The sequence below is a fragment of the Oncorhynchus nerka genome, linkage group LG23 (assembly GCF_034236695.1).
Source record: "Oncorhynchus nerka isolate Pitt River linkage group LG23, Oner_Uvic_2.0, whole genome shotgun sequence".
In the NCBI taxonomy this organism is placed as follows: domain Eukaryota; kingdom Metazoa; phylum Chordata; class Actinopteri; order Salmoniformes; family Salmonidae; genus Oncorhynchus; species Oncorhynchus nerka.
The window spans coordinates 12107202-12131403 of record NC_088418.1 but is presented as its reverse complement, the minus strand read 5'-3'; the positions used below and the strand labels follow the sequence as shown (position 1 = coordinate 12131403).

Genomic DNA, 24202 nt, shown 5'->3' with positions numbered 1-24202 from the left:
CAAATCAACCATGTACATTATTTACATGTAATTGTCATTCCTAATCCACAAATAACAGGACATAGTCATTTGTTTTTCGGGGTTTGTTTGTCTGTTTATGCATGTGTTGTGTTTGTGTGTGCATGCGAGAGAGAAAGAGAGAGATGAAGAAACGGAAAGTCACAGCAACCATCTTCAACAGGAAATGATACCTTCCTGCTAAGTGACAGCTCGGCCCCACTCTGCACTAGTCTCTTGTATAACCTCTCACTGCCTCCCATTCCTTTAAACACAGCAGAAAACCTTCAGCCACACAGCCTCCGCAGAGAAGGGTATTTGGCTGTTCATCCACCTCAACCATGATGCCAAGCCAGGATGGGTTGTCCACAATCGGAGACAACCTGCTGCAACCTCCCGACCAGGCAAGTACCAAACTTTGTTGTGTTACAAATAAGTTAATTCAATACAGTGAGGTCCAACAGTGACCATTTTGTTGTTGTTTTGGCTCTGCACTACAGAACATTTGGATTTCATATCGAATGAACCATTTACAAATTACATCAGTTTTTGTACATAGTCCCCTCGTTTTAGGGAAACAAAAGAATTTGGACAAATTCACTGCTATTGTATTAAAGTAGTGAAAGGTTTAGTATTAGTAGAATTTGTCCAATTACTTTTGGTTCCCTAAAAAAGTGTTGTAATTTCAACGGTTCAGCCAATATGGATGAAAATACCTTACAATTAAAGCTGACTAGCTGCACTTTAACCACATAGTCATTGTATCATTTCATATCCAAAGTGCTGGAGTACAGAGCCAAAACAACAACAACAATTGTCACTGTCCAAATACCTCTGGACCTCACTGTATGTTTTTTCTCATTTGTCTGTAATAAGGATCAAAATAGATCCACGGCATTCCTCTTCTGTGAAACACATTCATCGTATTGGTATTTACATGTTGCCACTATGGACATCATCAGGTTCCAATGTGTGTGTATGTGTTGGGGGTTTGATGCCCTCTCGGATAACAGTTTGGGATGATGGCCTCTCGGATAACAGTTTGGGATGATGGCCTCAACAACAAAAAAACGGATGCTGAGGTCAAATCGGTTTGCGAAACTTTATTTTCACCATCGGTGAAATGCTCTTCTGTTTTGAGTGACTTGAACATATCTTTGTATTGAGCCGAAAATGTGTCATGATCATTGATGTTTTGATAAGACTAGCTGACTGTTGTCTATTATGAATGTACTCGTTCTGTGAGTGTTACATGCAGTCCATTTGGTATTCTAAGATAAGATCCCACTTGGTTAAAAACTGGTTCAATCGACGTTGTTTCCACATTCCACATAAAAATGTGATGACATTGAATCAACATGGAAAACTCATTGGATTTTAATGAGTCCTCAACATAAGGGAATTTAGTATGTTTTTCCCCAAACTTTTAACCTAAATCTAATGACATTGTGACAATTTTGGTTGATTTCACATTGAATTAGTTAGTTAACAATTTAACCAAATGTCAATCAAGACTAGACGTTGAAATGATGTCTGTACCCAGTGGGATGTGACCATGAATCATAATTCGGCATGATCAGTGTTTCGGGAAATCAGACGACACCGAGGGAGGTGTTTTCACTTCTCATAGAAGAACCACGGACGAGAAATACATAGTTTTTATACCCGCGTGTCTGTGAATGCATGTGTGTGTGTGTATGTGTATGCATTCCTGTTTTATCTGTGTCCTTGTCAGATCTTTCTTATCCTGTCCTATATTTTTTGTTCTGAAACTGGAGACGAGTAGTTCCCGTATTGCCTCACATGAGGAAGTCCCTGACCTAACTAGTGTCACCCTGCTATTTGCATGAGATATTTCCACATTAAAAACACAGACATTTCCCAAGCTCCCCACTGTTGCACTGTTGATATGTCACGGCAAGTACCGTTGGCCCGTCTATAGTGTAGGGCCACGGGTTTCCTGACCACCAGTGGCTAAACTGGGTTGTTTCTCTTCCACATACAGGCTCGTGGCTCAACCAGGAACAGACAGAGACAGGTACAGTGAGCAGAACCTCTCCACTTCAACAACATATTTTAAATATGCCAGAAATATGAATGCTATTTTGCCATATCTGCTTCCCACAAACAAGGGTTACTGTATAAATGTATTGTGTGTAACTGCCTTCCTCCTCCCCCTCCTTCTCAGAGCTCCCCTGCCCGTAAACTGGGGATGACCAGGAGACAGAAGGACAAGAGGGTAGGTCCAGCTCCTATTTTCTCCACATAAGGACTAATGTTGTTAATAAGCAGTATGAGCCAAAGCCTGATGCAATAAATATCATAATCAACGATGCCGTGTCTTGTTTGTATCTGCCATGATCAAATAAACTACCAAGTAGGCTCGTACACAATAACTTCACGAACTGTGACTTTGTGACTTCAGCACTTCCTGAATTAAGAACCCACAGTAGATAACAGGATGGGGATGTACTTTCAGGACTTTAAAGAGAATGAGAACCCAGAAGAGAAGGGGAAGAGACACAAGGAGCAAGAGGTATCAGCGCTATAACAGAATAATTCTGCTCGTTTTCATAGACTTTTTTAGAGGTGTCAGCGCTGTAACATAAGTATTCTGCTCTTTTTCATAGACTTTTTAGCTCCAGGAGGTGGCACATTAGTATGTCGTTTAAGAGACCCTATTAATGGTTGATGTTTGTTGCCCCCCCCAGCTCAAGCCGCTGTATAAAGAGCTGCTGTACACCATCATCCACAAGCTGGGGAAGCCAGCCTCAGCAGAGGTCTTCACTGATAACCAGCTGCACCAATACATCAGAGAGGTGACAACCAAACACCCTCAACTTACTCTATTCTAACCCTCTCACAGACATGACATCTAACCAAACACTCTCAACTTACTCTATCCTAAACCTCTCACAGACATGACATCTAACCAAACACTCTCAACTTACTCTATTCTAACCCTCTCACAGACATGACATCTAACCAAACACTCTCAACTTACTCTATCCTAAACCTCTCACAGACATGACATCTAACCAAACACTCTCAACTTACTCTATCCTATACCTCTCACTGATCAAATGTGTTCTGATTATTTTATTGTCCAAATACTAATACAGTACCTTGTTGCTATCAAACTACCCCTCCCCCTTCAGGCTTTCTCTATGGCAGAGGATGAGCACCAGAGTTTGACAGAGAGGGTCCAGAACACAGAGGTGAGTACGCAGAGGAGTTTCATACTTCTAGGAGAAGCCATTTGACCCAGCAGTATTTACCTATACAGCATCTAAGGGGGTTATGTCCACAGGAGGTTGGTGGCACCTTAATTGGGGAGGACGGGCTCGTGGTAATGACTGGAGAGGAATCAATGGAATGGTATCAAATACATCAAACACATTGGTTTCCATGGTTACCAGGTGTTTGATGCCATTCCATCTGCTCCGTTCCAGCCGTTATTATGAGCTGTTCTCCCCTCAGCAGCCTCCACTGGTTCTGTCATACGAAGTTTGAGTCTTGTCCACAGCCTCCAGTCTACTGTCTGATGGCCACTGTGAAGGAAGCCAAGGGCATCCTGGGAAAAGACATCAGTGGTACGTCATACTTCAGATCTGTGAACACAATCAAATGTACTTCAACTACTTTGGTTACCTGGAGGTGTCCAAGAGAGTTCTGGATTTAGGTTGGTCCGTTTAGGAACAGCAGATCTAGCAGTTGTGGTCTGTGAATCCTCCGGTGTGATGTGTTGTCCCCAGGTTTCAGTGACCCATACTGCTTGCTGACCATCCTGGAGGATGAGAAGGAGAGCAAGACACGACGGTCCAGATCTAAACCCCGTAAAGCCGTGGTGAAGGACGCCGTCTCAGACGAGGAGGTTTACACGACAGAAACCAAGAAACAGACCCTCAACCCCATCTGGAACCAAACCTTCGTACTGTGCGTGAAGGAACATTTAGATAGGTTCTATGTTCTATGTTCTATTTGTTATTTTATTAGGATCCCCATTAACTGTTGCAAAAGCAGCAGCTACACTTCCTGGGGTTCACACAAAACATGAAACATGACATAATACAGAACATTAATAGACGAGAACAGCTCAAGGACAGAACTACATACATTAAAAAATGACACAAGTAGCCTACATATCAATACATACACACAAACTATCGAGGTCAAATAGGGATGAGGCGTTGTGCCGTGAGGTGTTGCTCTATCTGTTACATACATAGAACACACCTATGAGTTTTACATAGGGTGCTTGAAATAGCCGGGTCCCTGTTTGTACAGCCTTGAACGTCCTGATAGCCTGGTCCCAGATCAGTTTGTACCGCCTTGAACGTCCTGATAGCCTGGTCCCAGATCAGTTTGTACCGCCTTGAACTTCCTGATAGCCTGGTCCCAGATCAGTTTGTACCGCCTTGAACGTCCTGATAGCCTGGTCCCAGATCAGTTTGTACCGCCTTAAACGTCCTGATAGGCTGGTCCCAGATCAGTTTGTACCGCCTTGAATGTCCTGATAGCCTGGTCCCAGATCAGTTTGTACCGTCTTGAACGTCCTGATAGGCTGGTCCCAGATCAGTTTGTACAGCCTTGAACATCCTGATATCATGGTCCCAGATCAGTTTGTACCGCCTTGAACGTCCTGATAGCCTGGTCCCAGATCAGTTTGTACCGCCTTGAACGTCCTGATAGCCTGGTCCCAGATCAGTTTGTTCCGCCTTGAACGTCCTGATAGCCTGGTCCCAGATCAGTTTGTTCCGCCTTGAACGTCCTGATAGCCTGGTCCCAGATCAGTTTGTACCGCCTTGAACGTCCTGATAGCCTGGTCCCAGATCAGTTTGTAACGCCTTGAACGTGCTGATAGGCTGGTCCCAGATCAGTTTGTACCGCCTTGAACGTCCTGATAAAGTGAACACTGAAGCTACTCATGTAGTGTCTTTTATTTGTATTTCAGTTTATTATTATTATTTTAGGGTGTAGATCAGCTTTAATAGTGCAGATAGATTGTGGCTTCTATCAATGTAATTGTCTGCATCATTTCCAATCCCCCATTTTTTGTAAATATATATATTATTTTAAATATATTAAGTGTCTTTCATGAAGATTATAAACCTCTCTCTTACCCTGGGCTGGTAGGGAGTTTGAAGAAACTGACGGGGCAAGCTTCCACATGGAGATGTGGTGAGTAACCAGTAGTCTACTGTTTGTTATTCGGCTTGAAGGAAAAGAAACCAACAGAAAATCTTTTTCCATATTAATGTCTGATCTCTCTCTCGTAGGGACAGGGATGAGGAGGTGTCTCTGGCACAGAAGCTTGAAGAGATCAGAACCAACTTCCATGGACTGAGGAGGTAGAGCTCACACACGCATACACGCACTCACTCTCACACACACACACACACACACACACACACACACACACATACACACACATACACACACTCACACACACTCACACAATATCCCAATGTTGATTGTTTATGTTCCCATTCAGGATGATCAAGGATGCTAAGAAATTAAAAGGCCAGGATGATTTCTTGGGAAACATTGTTCTGAAACTGAAGGTGAAGCAGTTTCTACACACACACTCACCCACCATGACGCTCACCCACCATGACGCTCACCCACCATGACGCTCACCCACCATGACTCTCACCCACCATGACGTTCACCCACCATGACGCTCACCCACCATGACGCTCACCCACCATGACGCTCACCCACCATGACGCTCACCCACCATGACGCTCACCCACCATGACGCTCAACCACCATGACGCTCAACCACCATGACGCTCACCCACCATGACGCTCAACCACCATGCTCACCCACGCTCACCCACCATGACGCTCAACCACCAGTGTGTGTGTGTGTGTGTGTGTGTGTGTGTGTGTGTGTGTGTGTGTGTGTGTGTGTGTGTGTGTGTGTGTATAGGACCTGCATTGTACAGAGGATAACTGGTATGTCCTGGAGCCTAGAACAGAGACGTATCCAGATCGGGGCCAGTGTCATCTGCAGCTCAAATTCACCCACAAAGAGGTATAGAGCTCAAGTCCCTCTACAACATAATGTAATGAACACATAAAACCAACCATGTCAATTTAAATATATGGTCAGACTGATGAGATAAACGCCCAAAGAGCAGGGTGGTTTTTCTCTAACAGAAACTTTGAGATATGTGGGATTTTTTGTGAGAGTTGATCTAGTTTGTGATCTACTGGATGACAAAGAAACATACTCATTACAATGTGTTTCTCTGTGACAGAGAGACGGGACATTGAGTGCAGGTCGTAGTGCCTACGTCAACTACTGTGGGATCCTACAGCAGTTTGTTCAGTCACACATCTCTAAGCAACAGGTAACTGTTTGTCCAGTCACACATCTCTAAGCAACAGGTAACAGTTTGTCCAGTCACACATCTCTAAGCAACAGGTAACAGTTTCTCCAGTCACACATCTCTAAGCAACAGGTAACTGTTTGTCCAGTCACACATCTCTAAGCAACAGGTAACAGTTTGTTCAGTCACACATCTCTAAGCAACAGGTAGCAGTTTGTCCAGTCACACATCTCTAAGCAACAGGTAACTGTTTGTCCAGTCACACATCTCTAAGCAACAGGTAACAGTTTGTTCAGTCACACATCTCTAAGCAACAGGTAATAGTTTGTCCAGTCACACATCTCTAAGCAACAGGTAACCATTTGTCCAGTCACACATCTCTTAGCAACAGGTTACCATTTGTCCAGTCACACATCTCTAAGCAACAGGTAACCGTTTGTCCAGTCACACATCTCTAAGCAACAGGTAACTGTTTGTCCAGTCACACATCTCTAAGCAACAGGTAACAGTTTGTTCAGTCACACATCTCTAAGCAACAGGTAACTGTTTGTTCAGTCACACATCTCTAAGCAACATGTAATAAACAGTTCAGTTTGAACATCTGACAGTCATATATGTACATCTAGTGGTTCATCTGTGAAGGCAATACACCTCTCTCTCCCCCAGGGTAGTATACATCTAGTGGTTCATCTGTGAAGGCAATACACCTCTCTCTCCCCCAGGATAGTATACATCTAGTGGTTCATCTGTGAAGGCAATACACCTCTCTCTCCCCCAGGATAGTATACATCTAGTGGTTCATCTGTGAAGGCAATACACCTCTCTCTCCCTCAGGGTAGTATACCTCTAGTGGTTCATCTGTGAAGGCAATACACCTCTCTCTCCCCCAGGGTAGTGGTCCGTGGAAAGGAGACTTGTGTGGGGAAGGACAGACCCTGTTGGAACTATACGCCACTCAGAATGACCTCTCACCTTTCCTGCAGGATCTGGCGTAAGTACCACACACTCAACACACACACACACACACACACACTCACGTACACGTTGACATATGTCTTACAGGAAGTGGGTGGCCTACAGTAAACTTTACCAGAGTTTAGAGGTGGACTCCTCACTGCTACTGCAGCAGCTGACCAGTATAGAGTACCACTGGCACCAACAGGAGCTGCCCTACCAACAGGTAAAACAGTTCTTCCTTTCCTTACTTGACATATTATATACTGTATATTATTTACTAATGAAATAAACACATGGACATACGTGCAGAAACAGGAGCTAGGGGACTCTCTCCATGGTTTCCTGCAGTACGGACTGTGTCTCGTGGCCAAATACAGAGACATCTTTCCCCCAACACAGGACGCTAACCCTCGCCTACACACACTACTCAGGTACCCTGCTGCGAGTGTGTGTGTGCGTGCGTGTGTGTGTGTGTGGTGTGTCTGTGTGTTCGTGTGTGGTGTGTCTGTGTGTTCGTGTGTCTGTGTGTGTGTGTGTGTGTGCGTGCGTGCGTGCGCGTGTGCGTGTGTGTGTGTGTCATATAGTATGTGTTTAAAACACATCTGATGAACAAACTGTGTGTTTTAGAATCCTGTCCCAGATATGTAAGACGCGGGCGTTTCAGAAGCTGAACCCGGCTCAGTTTGACCTGCACGACGAGGTCAATGACGCGGTGCACGTGAGTACATAGCGAAAGACCACTTTTAAAGACTACAGTTAATATGGTATGAACTATCTGTTAAACGATCTACAGAGCTATGTTACTCTGTTGGACTGAAAGTCTTTGTTTTCCTCAGTGTGGTACACAGGAGTGGTTCTCCATTAAGAAGGGATTACACCAGCCCATGACCAAGGTAGGCTGCAGACAAACAAAGAGACCCCTCACACATATCACATTCAAAAGAACATCAAGCATTTATTTTCCTACATTCTGTAACTTTATCTCTCTTTTCATCCCCACCCTGCCCTTCCTCCCCCTTACCAGGACATGACAGAGACCGTGAGTGCCCTCTCGAGGCTGATAGGTGAAGTGCAGGAGGACATCAAGCACAACAAGGACAGCTGGAATAGAGTGTTTGTCAGGTAGGAGACACACAGTAGGAGGCACACAGAACGACTGTATGGAGGGAGGTCACATTAGAGGGTTTATCAGGTAGGAGACAGACGACCACACAGAACGACTGTATGGAGGGAGGTCACATTATCTGTCTTGAATACGAAGAAGGTCTGACTGTTAATCACATGAATGGACTTGAATGGGTTTCTCTCTCTCTGTGTAGTGCTGTGCAGGTTGATGTGTTCACTATAGTCTACCAAAAGCTGGACTCCCTGGTAAGTGGCTGTGAAAGATAACTGCATTACTCCCTACCTCCCCCTCTCCACTGTGTAACTCACTGCTTCTCTCTCTCTCTGTCTCTGTGTCTCTCTCTTTCTCTCTCTCTCTCAGTTGGCGGGGGAGGTGAGGGACACCCTAAACCAACTGGAGGGTAAGATGGAGCAGAGTCTAGCCAATGGCTTGTTCCCTCTCTACCTGAGTCTACAGGCCATCCACAAAGACAAGGCCTTCCTACAGAAAAGGTCAGAGGTTACTCCCTTATACTACATACTCAGTAGTAACAAACCCTGTTAGCTGCATGCATGCGAGTCCGCACTCAACTTTCTGCTGTTTTCCCCTTCAGTTAACACTATCAACATTTTGCTCAACTGTGGGAATTTTAATTGTAATATACCGAAACAAAATAAACTATGCTAGATTTAGTATGCAAAACTAACCATTTCATTGGCAAGCACGACTCAGGCCCGTACCCAGACGGGGGGGTCATAACCAATCAGAGCTGAAGGAGGCCTATATGCCTATAGCGATGGCCAAATATGTGTCTGTGCCAGTCACTTTGAACTGGACTGTGTTTACAGCATGAGCGGTATGAGTTGATGCACTTGTTTTGATATCAAAGCGAGAGCTGCATGTAGACACGTGGGCACATTTTGTTCATATCCTTTACTAGTTAGTGAGTTTTTAGCCCAGTTATAGATCATTAGTAGTCAGTAATGGGAGTGTGCTTGCTTCCAACAAGAGCACAAAATGTATGCATTTCTAGCTATATTTGAAAAGCCAGAGCTTTTTATGTCTTAAAGGGGCGGCGTTGTATTTTGAGACGGTCTTGAATAAGTAGCCAATAGAGAGAGAGAAGAGAGAGAAGCATAACTAGAGAGAAGCATAATTTGTCTCATTCTCTGTAATAATGGTATGGGAATAATAATACATTTTATTTTGTAAAGTGATTTCTTCAGTCAGCTCCTTGTCTGAGGGACCAAGTGAAATAACAGGTTAAAATGTCAAGCCCTGCATGTTTTTTCTTCTTCAAAAGTCTCATAGAATGTAGGCCTACATTGAACACCACACTGCTACTGTAGTCTGAACGATAGAACAGCTATTTCCATGTTAAAATGTTATGGGATACATTTTTCTCCATTGTTTTTGATGGTCGACCACTCTGGTAGTACTACATTATGATCAAATAGCCACAGTAGGCCACTTGGCAGTTTTCACAGTAAACACTTGACATTTGCTCAGTGACAAAACATTTTTTAGTTAATGTTGCTCGGTAGTACAAATTACTCCCTTATACTATATACCCAGTACTACATACTACTAACACACTACTCCCTGATACATACTCAGTACTTCACATTACTACACTATATACACTGAGTGGACAAAACATTAAGAACACCTTCCAAATATTGAGTTGCACTCTCCCTCCCCTTAGAACAGCTTCAGTTCAACGACACTTATATATTTTTTTCACCCAATGAATGGCACACACACACAATCCATGTCTCAATTGTCCTACATCCAAGACCAAAGATGTAAGTGCCTTTGAACGGAGTATGGTAGCAGGTGCCAGGCGCACCGGTTTGTGTCAAGAACTGTAATGCTGCTGGGTTTTTCCCACTCAACAGTTTCCTGTGTGTATCAAGAATGGTCCACCACGCAAAGGACATCCAGCCAACTTGACAAAACTGTGGGAAGCATTGGAGTCAACGTGGGCCAGCATCTCTGTGGAACGCTTTCGACACCTTGTAGAGTCCATGCCCCAATGAATGGAGGCTATTCTGAGGGCAGAAGGGAGGGGGGGGTGAAACTCAATATTAGGAAGGTGTTCCTAATGTTTGGTACACTCAGTGTAGAGCTAAGGCTGTTGTGTTGTTTCAGTGTTAAACTGTTGGAGCTGACTAACTTCCATGAGGGCTTCCGTGAGGCGCTTCCCTATTGGTTGAACAAGGCCTTCAGCACCACTCAGGACAGGGTGGAGAGAGCTGTGCAGGTGGACCAGGTAACATACTGTAATAACATAACACCTAGTGAAGCAGTATAATTAAGCAGTAAGGCCCGACGGGATGTGGTATACGGCCAATATACCACGGCTAAGGGCAGTTCTTAGGCAGGACGCATCGCAGAGTGGTATATTGGCTATCACAAACCCCCGAGGTGCCTTATTGCTATTATAAACTTGTTACCAACGTAATTAGAGCAGTACAAATAAATGTTTTGTCATACCCGTGATATACGGTCTGATATACCACAGCTGTCAGCCAGTCAGCATTCAGGGCTCGAACCAGCCCAGTTTATAGAATAGATACCAGGTAATATTTACTGTACACCTTAAAGCTAGTTGAGATACTCAACCCGTCCCCCTACCAGGTAATATTTACTGTACACCTTAAAGCTAGTTGAGATACTCAACCCGTCCCCCTACCAGGTAATATTTACTGTACACCTTAAAGCTAGGTGAGATACTCAACCCGTCCCCCTACCAGGTAATATTTACTGTACACCTTAAAGCTAGGTGAGATACTCAACCCGTCCCCCTACCAGGTAATATTTACTGTACACCTTAAAGCTAGGTGAGATACTCAACCCTCCCCTACCAGGTAATATTTACTGTACACCTTAAAGCTAGGTGAGATACTCAACCCGTCCCCCTACCAGGTAATATTTACTGTACACTTTAAAGCTAGGTGAGATACTCAACCCGTCCCCCTACCAGGTAATATTTACTGTACACCTTAAAGCTAGGTGAGATACTCAACCCGTCCCCCTACCAGGTAATATTTACTGTACACTTTAAAGCTAGGTGAGATACTCAACCCGTCCACCCTCTCTTCCCCCAGCTGCAGCCGCTTCAGTCGGGGATGGTGCCCATCAAACACAGCTCATCAGCCGTAGACCTGGTGGCCTGTGTCCAGCCCATCTGTCAGCTGTGGGAGCAGCTCTCCTGGCCAGACCCTGAGGAGGCCTTCATGCTAATGGTCAAACTCACTGAGGTAGTGCATCACAAAAAATGCATGATCATGCAAATACACATAGTATCTCATCATAATCAGACAAGAACGTGCTCTATCATACTTGGGGCTCCCGAGTGGCGCAGTGGTCTAAGACACCACATCTCAGTGCAAGAGGCGTCACTGCAGTACCTGGTTCATGTCCAGGCTGCATCACATCCGGCTGTGATTGGAGTCCCATAGGGCAGTGCACAATTGACCCAGCATCGTCTGGGTTGGGGTGGGCCGTCATTGTAAATAAAAAGTTGTTCTTAATTGACTTGCCTAGTTAAATAAAGGTATAAAATACACACATTTAATATTGTTGGTATACAAGATTTAGCTCATTTTAATGTGTGTGTGTGTGTGTGTGTGTGTGTTCAGGACGTGTGTAAGATCGTGGTGAACTACTGTCGTATCCTGAAGGAGCGGGTCAGAGAGCTGTCTGAGAACTCTGACCACAGCAGCGCTGTCAACAAGGTGAAGGAATGAACACTCCTCCTTCGTATCTCTTCCACTTTCATTCCTCTCTGCACAATCTTTCTTCCCTCTTGTCCTTCTCTCTCTCTATCTCCTTTTCTCTTAACTACATTCAAGTGAATGAATTGTGTTAATTGCCACCTCTCTGTGTCTCTCAATCTCACCCCTCCTCCCTTCCTCTCCTCCTCCTCCCTCCGCTCCCCTCCCTCCTCCAGCTGTGTGTAGTAGTGAATGACTTGGAACACCTGAGGTCGGTGCTGACCCGCCTGCCCCAGCAGCTCAACTGGGCAGCGCTTCGAGAACGCACACGTCACGTGATAGGGGACCCTCAGTTCCACAACGTGCTCCCCTCACAGCTGCAGCATGCACAGGGGGTCCTCAGCAGAGAGATACGCTCTGCCTTAGAGACCGTTGGACGGAAGGTAGGAGGAGAGAGGGCTGGGGAGGGTTTAGATGGACCGCAGTCAAAAGAGACCCAGACCATATTGAGAAATTGGCCTTTGGTCCCCTTCTTCAATATAGAATTTCAAGACTCTCTGTCTCTTTCTAGCTGAATTCAGACATTGAGACATACGTCCGCAGCATGTCTACTCGACGCCGACTCCCCTCCAAGTCCACTGAAGATGTAAGAAACTGTCATCATTAGCCATTTCCAATTCAGCGATACTGGATTTATAGACAACCATTTCCTTTTGTGTTATGATGATTAGGACTCTATGTATTGGGCTATCATGTCACATTACCTAGACTTGACCCTTTATCTCCAGAAATTAGAATGAAAGCAATAGAGTACCACAGTATGAGTCATAATACCCATAAAACCTAGCTGTCAAACAAGGAAATGGTTCCAATCGTTTTTTTCCATAGAGGATTTTAGAAACACTTATAAAAAGGGCTGTGTTTAGTGAAGGCTCACCCTGGTGTGATGTTTTGATAACCGTGTAAATCTCTCTAGGACAAGCTGACATTTGTCAATACATTCACCGGCCCCAAAATGAAATGCTAATTAGCTGATAATATGGCTATCATACAGAACTACAAATGCCATGATGCTCTGGATGAGAGTGACAAATCGAGGCAAAGGTAAGAATCTCTGGATTAACTATCTAATATAAACTAAATTTAGGAATTCATAAATTGGCTACATTTGTTTAAATTGACAAATCTGTAAACTGTCTTGGGCAAGTTTTAAATGTACACAATACCTGTTAGAAACGGTGTCAGGTAGAATTTGCAGGATTTTGTAGTTTTGAACGATGTCTACTTTGATGCTAATTATAATGATATAATTGAAGTATAAATAGAGCCGACTATATTGATAAAAGTCACCTTGTCCTAAAGAGATCTACATGGTCAACAAAACGCCACACCAGGGTAAGACTTCACAAAACAAAGCCCTTATTATAAGGGTTTCTAAAATCCCCTATGGGAAAAACGATTGGAACCATTTCCTTGTTTGACCGCTAGGTTTTATGGGTATTATGACACTTCCACTGTGTGGCTCTATTGTCTGATGGTGCCGGACCATCTGACATTAAAAAAAAGAAAATGGGAGAGTTTGTTAAAAACCTTTTATTTAAAAGCTTTTCAAATCCAGGTCATGTGACATGATTGTCAGAAACACAGGGCCCTAGTTTACGCTGGCTGATGTAAACATGTCACTGTACTGCTCCATACGTCCACCATCCCAGGCTGTGGTTCCTCTGATGAAATATCTGGAGAAAGAGCTGCAGTACATGAATGAGAACCTGGTCCAGGAGAACTTTAACAGGTGTATACACACACACACACACACACACACACACACACACACACACACCTGTAGTACCCAACACACACACTCACCTGTGGTTCAACCAGTACTGAGGATGTATTACCCTCCGTGTTCTTAGAGCAGTGGTTTACAAGCTTTTGAAATATTTTCATCTCCCCCTTCCTTCCTTCCCCAGTCTGTTGACTCCGTTGTGGACTAACTCCATAAGAACCTTATACCAGGTGGCTACACAGCAGAAACAAGAGGGAGGACTCATGGTGTTCTGTCAACGACTGCAGTACACACTCCAGGTTAGTATAGTACTGCAGTACACACTCCAGGTTAGTATAGTACCGCAGTACACACTCCAGGTTAGTATAGTACCGCAGTACACACTCCAGGTTAGTATAGTACCGCAGTACACACTCCAGGTTAGTATAGTACCGCAGTACACACTCCAGGTTAGTATAGTACCGCAGTACACACTCCAGGTTAGTATAGTACCGCAGTACACACTCCAGGTTAGTATAGTACTGCAGTACACACTCCAGGTTAGTATAGTACTGCAGTACACACTTCAGGTTAGTATAGTACTGCAGTACACACTTCAGGTTAGTATAGTACTGCAGTACACACTCCAGGTTAGTATAGTACTGCAGTACACACTCCAGGTTGGTATAGTACTGCAGTACACACTCCAGGTTAATACTTTCCTAAAAGTACACACTTCAGGACAATTCTGACTGTGTTGCAGTGTCTGGAGCAGTGTTTTTATGCTGAGGGGAACGGACTGCCGCTGGAGACCCTACACACAGACGACTACAAAGTGAGTTCATGTTGGTTACATTGCACAGTATATTGTTAGAACTTGGTTCATGTAGAAAAAGGGTGACCTTGTGTTATGAACGCTGTACGATAACCCTCTCTCTTTCTGCGCTCTCCTCAATTCATTCAGACTCTGAAATCTCACTTGACACACAACTCTCTCAACTGCCAGCAGCTCATAGAGAAATTCCTGGATAGGAAAGTATGGGAACAGGTAAGAGTGTATTCTACTTGTGTTGTACAGCAGTGAAAACCATAGCTATACAGAATAGATTGGATTGAATCTGCATTTGTGTAACAGAAAGTTTACAGTGGAGAGAAGTATGGCGCGGTCACACTCATCGCATCCTACAGGAGGTCTGACCAGACTTCGAGTGGAAGTGTTGAACGCAGCTAATCTCCTACCCATGGACTCCAACGGTCAGTGGTTTCCTCTCCTTGTCCCTTTTACATCGACATAGATCGAGGCAAAGGACAAGACAGGTCTTCTTAAAGATCCGATATCTCTGGTGTCTCTCTCCCTCCTCTCCAGGTTCCAGTGATCCGTTTGTCCAGTTGTGTCTGGAGCCTCGTCATGTGTTCCCCGAGGTGGAGCCTCGCACCACCCAGATCAAGAACTGTGACCTCAACCCTCTGTTCGACGAGGCCTTCGAGTTGTAAGCCCTATAGCTCCAACTGCTGCCCCTTCCGTCGCTACATTGGTGGCAGCAGATAATCCAAGCCTCTCAGATCTTTGTTGAAAACATGTTAAGAGTTACAACCACCTTTTGCGCTTCAACCAGTCTCCTACCATTTCCTACCCTCAGGAACAATACAGGTAATCAATCTCTCCCACATCCCCCTCTTTGTCTTCTTCTCCATGTACCCCCCTGCCTCCCTCCGTCAGTATGGTGTCAGTGGAGCAGTGTCAGGCTGCGGGGGCGTGTCTGGTGGTGACCGTGTTGGACTATGACACCCTGAGAACAGACGACTTCGAGGGGGAGGCCTTCCTGGCTCTGAGGGCAGTGCCGGGTGTCGGAGGGGGGCCAGGGCACCAGCCAGACCCTTCCCCGGCCCAGATACGCCTGCCGCTCACGCACCCCAAACCAAACGGTATGATCTAGAATTAAGTTGTGTGAAAATTAACACATACTTGCATGATACTGAAGCGTGCTCGTTTCGTCCAGATGACAGTATCCTGAAGCTGTTGGAGTCGAGGAGAGGAGAGAGGGAGGCCCAGGTGTTTGTGAAGAAACGCAGACAGAGAGAAAAACAGTCACAGGAGGAGAAACAATGAGCATAATAACAAATAACAAAAATAGACATGTATTTTATTGTTCTATACCAAAACAGACTCAATGAAACACTGTTGCTGGATGCAGTAAAGGGATGGACTGTGTGCCAGGTGTGTGTCTGTGTATAGTGCCGGTGCTCTTCACAGTGATCATGTCTTTTCACTGGATAGCAACACAAGCACACACACCCCTGCTGTATCCAAAGCAGAGGTGGTACCTGATAACTGGTGTGGTCAGTGCATGGGGCAATTATGACATACAAAAACAATGTATATTTGACACCCGTTTGAAATACTGTGAAATATTAAAATGCTTACAAATGTAAATTATGCCCCGCCCCCAAAAAATTATACCTTGAATTTTTTTTTTTTTAAGTTGGTTGTTTGACAGAAACTAAATGGCATTTGAGTTAACATGAAGCGCCTTGTTATTAAATTTAACTAATATACATCATTTTAAAGACTACACAATTGACTAGTATATTTTTCAATATTGTGTTGTTTAACATGCCCCCATCTTTCCAGTTAAAGTATATTACAGACAGCAAACCTGAGAGTCAGTCACGTACAGAAACTACTCGTAACACACACAGACAGCAAACCTGAGAGTCAGTCACGTACAGAAACTACTCGTAACACACACAGACAGCTGCATCCAAATAGTCTAAACGGAGCTGTCATTCCTTCATCTGTAATTTCTTTATAGACTTCCACCATATTCCCTTCCTGTAGTTTCAGATCAGTGCAAAGGGAGAAGAAGCCTTTTTAAACTATTGAGATGCTTGCCTATTCCTCCTCTGACTAGAAGTCTCGTTAGCAAAATGATAACTACTGACTTTGCCTTCACTTCTCTAGAAAAAAAGCATGAAAATTCTATGAAAAATAGAAGATATATTTTTTTATTTTAACTGTAAAAAAAACAAAGGAATTGTACTCGCAGCAGTCTTCAGCGGTGGTCCCTATCGCCTCGATCACACCGACAAGGTACTTGTGGAAAATAGTACGCAGCATCATCTGGATGTGTGTACAACAACAGTTCAACATTCACCTTCTGCTACCATTTCTGTCAATCCATCTATGCATACAGTTTGACTCATACAATGGATAAATCAATTGTATGTTACCTCACCGAACGCACCACAACTTCCTCTACAACGCAACTCTGCAAGGCAAACGAAGCGTTCCAATAAATGTACTTCTGGAGTGCCAAAACGTAATGACGCTGTCGGTGTGATCGAGGCATTAGGCCGTAGCATCATGGAACAGAGGTCAAGCGTGCCCTTTACTGACTCTGAGTCAGTTGTGTGGTTCGTAATGGTGAAAGTCAGGTCTGTAGTGAGGAGAGCTGATCCCGAATCATTTCTTATGCACAGGCAGTGTTTTGAGTAAAAACATTTCTGATCTTGAATCATTTGACTATAGGGACAAGCAGGATGGTCTCTGGGTGAGGATATCTGATCTAGGATCAGAGGTAAGAAACAACAGAGTATCTCCCTATACTCCATAGCGTTAGAACAACTGGTTTGGATCTGGTCTAAAGTCAGTCACTTAGTTTTAGGGTCAACTGGGCTGTTTTGAGTAAGTGACTAGGGCTGGTCTGAGATCAGTGTTGGGGCATCCGCCGAGCTGCAGCTAGTTGAGGAGTTAAGTCAGGATAACTGATCCGGGATCTGTTCTGGGCAGAGGGGGCACTCTGCAGAGCAGCTGTCACACTGCAGACCGTGTCTACAGGGCTGAGAGACTGAGCCCTGCCCTCTACACAGCACATAACACTGCCTCTGCTTTCTATACACCACCTGGATGGTGGGGGGAGAGAGAGGAGAAAAGAAGGAGAGAAGGGGGGGAGAAGAATAAGAGAGAGAGACAAAAAGACAGAAAGAGAAAAGCCTGCTAGTTACTTGGGGAATGTTTCACATCAACAAGCATGGCTCTGGGTGTATGTGAGCGTATCCCCTAACTGCTCCACGGTGTGTAGACATGTACAGAGCTGGGCCTGCAGACTGACCACACACTCTTCAGGCAGTCTGTGGATCAGCTGTAGCTGGTGCAGGGCCAGGTGGGGGTTTTCTCCTGTCCTCATGCCGTCCAGCGCCTCCTGGAGGAAGGAGGTGTCTCTGCGCCTCCTCCTCATCCTACCTGGCACGCTCCGCTTGTAAAGCTAACCGACCGGACGAGCCGTGAGCCTCGTCCGCATCCAACTTCAACGCCGCCCACACCTGGAGTGAGAGAGTGATGTAGACAGGGAGGGTGATGGGAGAAACATGAGAAAAAAGGGAGCGTCAGAGCGATTAAAGGGGAAGGAAGAGAGACATTTCTTAAAACTGACCCTTTTTATGGTTTATTGGTGCACACACACACACACGCACACACACACACACACACTCCTCATACCTGTGCTGTATGTCTCCAGATGTGGCCCCAGTGTTTCAGTAGTCTGTTAGCATCGTCTAGTTCCTGTCTGACCCGGGCTGCCTCCATGCTCTGGCCCATGGAGGGTAGCATGGCCGGCGGTGTACCGGGAGAACCCTGGCCTGACGGGTGCTCCCAGATACTACTGCTCATACCATTCAGACCTGCAATACAGGAGACACATGAGAAATATTTATTAAGTTGAGGTGTCTCTAGAAAGTACGGGAAAATGTTGGGGCACATTTTTAAATCTCCTCTAATCTAACAGACAAATACAAGATCTAAAAATATGTCGACAAACCTAGAGAGCTATGAGATGGCCCCAAGAAGCTGCTTTCTGATTGGCCGGACTGCGACAGATGAGCGGAGAAGAATGGTGACTGGCGGGCTCTGATTGGTGGCGAGGGCGAGGGCGAGCTGAAAGGGGCGGAGCTGCAGAGGGATCCTGGGATGTTGACAGGAGCCGAACTCTGGAGCTGGTTCCCTCCTGCAAAATCAATCAACAATGTAATCAATCAAACATTACAATCACCTCAGGTAGGTGTGTGTATCTGGGCTCCATACCCACCCAGCATGGCTCGGGGCAGCGCTGAGCTGCTGTCCAGGCTTCTCTCCAGGGCAGACATCCCAAAGACATTCAGGTCCAGGTCATCCAGAGCTGACTCTATACATCGCATCAACAAAAACAAAACGTTTAGTTACTCAGATCTGTCCCACACAAGGGCATCCATTTTGGTCGCATGTGCTCCTAGATATTTCTCTGTGCGACCTGACATTTTAGGAGCGCCAGTGTCGACCAGGAAGAGAAATCTCCCGGATAGTAAGAGTTGCACTAATAGTTTTCACTGGGCCGTTGTTTCTGAGTGCCCTGGAGAAAAAAGCCAGCCAAAGCTTCCATCAATCCAAAGCCTACATGTCAAGAATATGAAAGGAGGCATCGGGGATGTTTTGTATTTCTGGTAACTTCATGAAGACGACACAGGAATCCCTCTGTCTACCACTTAGTGTAGCCAGCCAGTCATTTCTCAAGGCCTTCCCAGAAAACCTTCCAAATAACAAGTAGGCTTACCTGGCAGAATGATATGATATCATGATGATTAGTTTCAATCGGGTGGTCTTTTGTTTTTGCTAACTCTGCTATTGTACATGCAGTACAGCAACACTACCAGCCAAACACCACTTTCTTTAGGTGGGCAATTGACATTAAAAGGGCAACTATACCCTCCTAAATATTTATATATTTTTCTTCCCCAGACCTCAAAAGTGGTCTCCTAATGTGGTTTAAGCATTGTTGTGGACTTTGAACATCCATTTCTGTTGCTTTTCTATTTTTTTTTTTTTAAGTGTGATTTTGAGAGTGAAAACCAGAAAACATATCTGATATCCAAAACCCGGATAAAGTGTGGATTTTGGTGTTATGGCGAATAAATGTATTAGCTGGTAAAATTCTGAGTGGCTGGTAGATGTGTTTAACCTACCTGCCAGTGGACCAAATAGTTTGTTTGTAAGGCATTGTTTAAAAACCATGTCGAAGGTCAGTTCCAAAACCATTCACTGGCATCAGTCTTGTTACCCCATTAGCTAGCTAGCTAACATCCTGGTTACTTTACCAGTATATCTAAACATCTGGGGGCACAGAAAGGAAAAAGGATAGCTTCTTTAGAAGATCAATGATCATAGCAATGAATGAGTGACTGAGCCCTTACATGTCACTCACAAACTTGACGCTCTTAAAGAGACAGTGTAGAATTTCCAATGTAATGCATCTCAATAGATAATGCTTTTACACAATGTAGAAACTTATTCTTCAAATTACTTTGCAGATTTTTCTATCAACATTTAGCTTTTTATAATAAACAAATGTCTTTACAGGATTAAATATTCATTTCTAGAGCTCAACATGTGCCTCAAAAGTAGCTCGAATTCATTTGGGCCTCATACGCAGTATCTCAATCAATTACAAAAATATATATTCTTGTGCTCCTAGATTGTATGTTGTGCTCCTAACTATTTTTAAGATGGGAGCACCAGTGCTACCAATGAAAAATGTTAATTTAGAGCCCTGGTCCCATGGCAATCAAGTGATCCAGTGTCAATATTCTTTATAGATAACCTATGTAATTGCCCCTCAGGGATAAATATCATTTTTTTAATTGAATGGAATTTTAGGAAGTAAACTACAATAGTTAGCTACTTGTACAGTGGCCAGCTCCTCTGACATTAAGAGTAATACGAGTTGAAAGAGTCTTCTGTGCCTACGTGACTGACTCACCAACTACAGACTCGACGGTGTCGCTGGTGGGGTAGAAGGGCAGTGCATTGGCATTCATGCCTGAGGAAAGGCCTGGTGCTGGGGCTCCGTGGTGGCCCTGGTGGAGGGGTCCTGGAGGAGCCGGGCTGGGAGGGGTGGCTGCCAGGCTGGAGGGAACACTGGAAGACAGACTCAGAGGACTACCCACTGGGAGGAACACCAGCAGGTCCTAGAGAGAGACAGAGGGTGGTGCTACAATCATTATGCAGACTAACAGTGGGTTGGGTATAGTTATAGTATAGTTTGTTATAGTATAGCTATAGTATAGATAGTTATAGTACAGTTATAGTTAATTATAGTATAGATGGTTATGGTATAGTTAGTTAGTTATAGTATAGTTAGAGTAGAACTAGTTATAGTATACTTAGTTATAATATAGCTATAGTAGTTAGTTATAGAATAGTTAGCTAGTTATAGTATAGTTAGAGTATAACTAGTTATAATATAGCTATAGTAGTTAGTTATAGAATAGTTAGCTAGTTATAGTATAGTTAGTTATAGTATAGTTATACTAATAGGTATAGTATAGTTATACTAATAGTTATAGTATAGTTATAATAATGGTTAGTTATAGTATAGTTATGCTAAGTTATAGTATAGCTATAATAATAGTTATAGTATAGTTATAATAATAGTTATAATAATAGTTATAGTATAGTTAGTTATAGCAATAGTTATAGTATAGTAATACTAATAGTTATAGTAGTTATACTAATAGTTATGTTATAGTTATACTAATAGCTATAATATACTTAGTTATAGTAATACTAATAGTTATAGTATAGCTATAGTATAGATAATTATAGTAATACTAATAGTTATAGTATAGTAATACTAATGTTTATAGTATAGTTAGTTATAGTAATAGTATAGTTAGCTAGTTATAGTGATAGTATAGTAATAGTATAGTTAGTTAGTCAGTTATAGTATAGCAATAGTTATTGTATAGTTAGTTAGTCAGTTACAGTATAGTAACAGTTATAGTATAGTTAGTTATAGTCAGTTAAAGTATAGTTATAGTAATAGTAATAGTTAGTCAGTTATAGTATAGTGATAGTTATAGTATAGTTATAGTATAGCAATAGTATAGTTTGTTATAGTCAGTTATAGTATAGTAATCGTTATAGTATAGTTAGTTATAGTCAGTTATAGTAATAGTTATAGTATAGTTATAGTATAGTAATAGTTATATTATAGTTAGGTATAGTAAGTTATAGTATAATAATAGTTATAATATAGTTATAGTATAGTCAGTTATAGTATAGTTAGTTATAGTCAGTTATAGTATAGTAATAGTATAGTCAGTTATAGTAATAGTTATAGTTACAGTATAGTTAGTTATAGTATAGTCAGTTATAGTATAGTTATAATATAGTTATAGTATAGTTAGTTATAGTCAGTTATAGTATAGTAATAGTTACAGTATAGTTAGTTATAGTATAGTCAGGTATAGTATAGTTATAGTATAGTTAGTTATAGTATAGTAATAGTTAAAGTATAGTTAGTTATAGTATAGTAATAGTATAGTTAGTTATAGTCAGTTATAGTATAGTAATATTATAGTTAGTTATAGTCAGTTATAGTATAGTAATAGTTATAATATAGTTATAGTATAGTAATAGTTATAATATAGTTATAGTATAGTAATAGTTATAGTATAGTTATAGTATAGTAATAGTATAGTTAGTTATAGTATAGTATAGTTAGTTATAGTAATAGTTATAGTATAGTTAGTTATAGTATAGTAATAGTTATAATATAGTTATAGTATAGTTATATTATAGTTAGTTATAGTATAGTAATAGTATAGTTAGTTAGTCAGTTATAGCATAGTAATAGTTATAGTATAGTTATAGTTACCGTATAGTAAGTTATAGTATAGTAATAGTTATAGTAGTTATAGTATAGTCAGTTGTAGTATAGTTATAATATAGTTATAGTATAGTCAGTTATAGTATAGTTATAATATAGTTATAGTATAGTTAGTTATAGTATAGTCAGTTGTAGTATAGTTATAATATAGTTATAGTATAGTCAGTTATAGTATAGTTATAATATAGTTATAGTTATAGTATAGTTAGTTATAGTCAGTTATAGTATAGTCAGTTGTAGTATAGTTATAATATAGTTATAGTATAGTCAGTTATAGTATAGTTATAATATAGTTATAGTTATAGTATAGTTAGTTATAGTCAGTTATAGTATAGTAATAGTTATAATTATAGTTTGGGGAATATTCAGAGGTGGAAACTTTGTGTGAATTAATGGGAATATATGGGAATTAAACTGAAATATATGCAAATTCATATTAATACCATTTAAATGTAGATGTATTTTGCATTGGATATATTTACCATATCATATGGAGACAGAAACAAACATTTTACCTCGTCATAAGTAGACATCATTGCAAATGATTAAATCCTTCCAATAGAAGGATTACGAATTGAACTTTAATTCAATTAGTTGACTCTTCACATGGGACAACAAAAGAAAGGGAACATTGAATGATCCATGGCATAGAATTGCCTTATGTGTATCCCACAAAAAAAGGTTCACTGTTATAAGCTAACTTATTTGATGACATTAAGCTAAATTCCCGGGCTTAAATTCCCAGAAAGTTTCCGACCCTTTGCAACCCTAGTTATAGTATAGTTGGTATAGTACAGTTGGTGTAGTACAGTTATAGTATAGTTGTTTTAGTAGTTATAGTATAGTTGTTTTAGTAGTTATAGTATAGTTGTTATAGTATAGTTATAGTATAGTTGTTTTAGTAGTTATAGTATAGTTGTTATAGTATAGTTATAGTATAGTTGTTTTAGTAGTTATAGTATAGTTGTTTTAGTAGTTATAGTATAGTTGGTATAGTATAGTTATAGTATAGTTGTTTTAGTAGTTATAGTATAGTTGTTATAGTATAGTTATAGTATCGTTGTTATAGTATAGTTGTTTTAGTAGTTATAGTATAGTTGTTATAGTATAGTTATAGTATAGTTGTTTTAGTAGTTATAGTATAGTTGTTTTAGTAGTTATAGTATAGTTATAGTATAGTTGTTTTAGTAGTTATAGTATAGTTGTTTTAGTTGTTATAGTATAGTTGTTATAGTATAGTTATAGTATAGTTGGTATAGTATAGTTATAGTATAGTTGTTTTAGTAGTTATAGTATAGTTGTTTTAGTAGTTATAGTATAGTTGTTATAGTATAGTTATAGTATAGTTGGTATAGTATAGTTATAGTATAGTTGTTTTAGTAGTTATAGTATAGTTGTTATAGTATAGTTATAGTATAGTTGGTATAGTATAGTTATAGTATAGTTGTTTTAGTAGTTATAGTATAGTTGTTATAGTATAGTTATAGTATAGTTGGTATAGTATAGTTATAGTATAGTTATAGTATAGTTAGTTATAGTATAGTCAGTTGTAGTATAGTTATAATATAGTTATAGTATAGTCAGTTATAGTATAGTTATAATATAGTTATAGTTATAGTATA

At 41.7% G+C, this 24202-nt stretch overlaps 1 protein-coding gene and 1 pseudogene across 1 annotated transcript; one reads left to right on the top strand and one right to left on the bottom strand.

Moving 5' to 3' along the window:
- The first annotated feature begins 235 nt into the window (after window positions 1-235).
- On the top strand, window positions 236-16442 carry LOC115124029 (protein unc-13 homolog D-like). Its single transcript, XM_029653401.2, is given in 35 exon segments — window positions 236-401; window positions 2003-2035; window positions 2186-2236; window positions 2477-2533; window positions 2709-2816; window positions 3156-3215; window positions 3524-3590; window positions 3753-3933; window positions 5134-5178; window positions 5277-5348; window positions 5492-5561; window positions 5933-6037; window positions 6264-6356; window positions 7226-7326; window positions 7398-7515; window positions 7602-7723; window positions 7920-8010; window positions 8129-8185; window positions 8317-8414; window positions 8612-8663; window positions 8779-8909; window positions 10549-10669; window positions 11508-11660; window positions 12042-12137; window positions 12353-12559; window positions 12688-12762; window positions 13829-13908; window positions 14087-14201; window positions 14645-14716; window positions 14846-14929; window positions 15017-15078; window positions 15080-15135; window positions 15248-15371; window positions 15602-15807; window positions 15882-16442. Coding segments are annotated over 35 exon segments (3336 nt in total). The 5' UTR covers window positions 236-338; the 3' UTR covers window positions 15992-16442.
- The window catches only part of LOC115106312 (RING finger protein unkempt homolog), a 31314-nt pseudogene continuing 23116 nt past the window's right edge, over window positions 16005-24202 (bottom strand).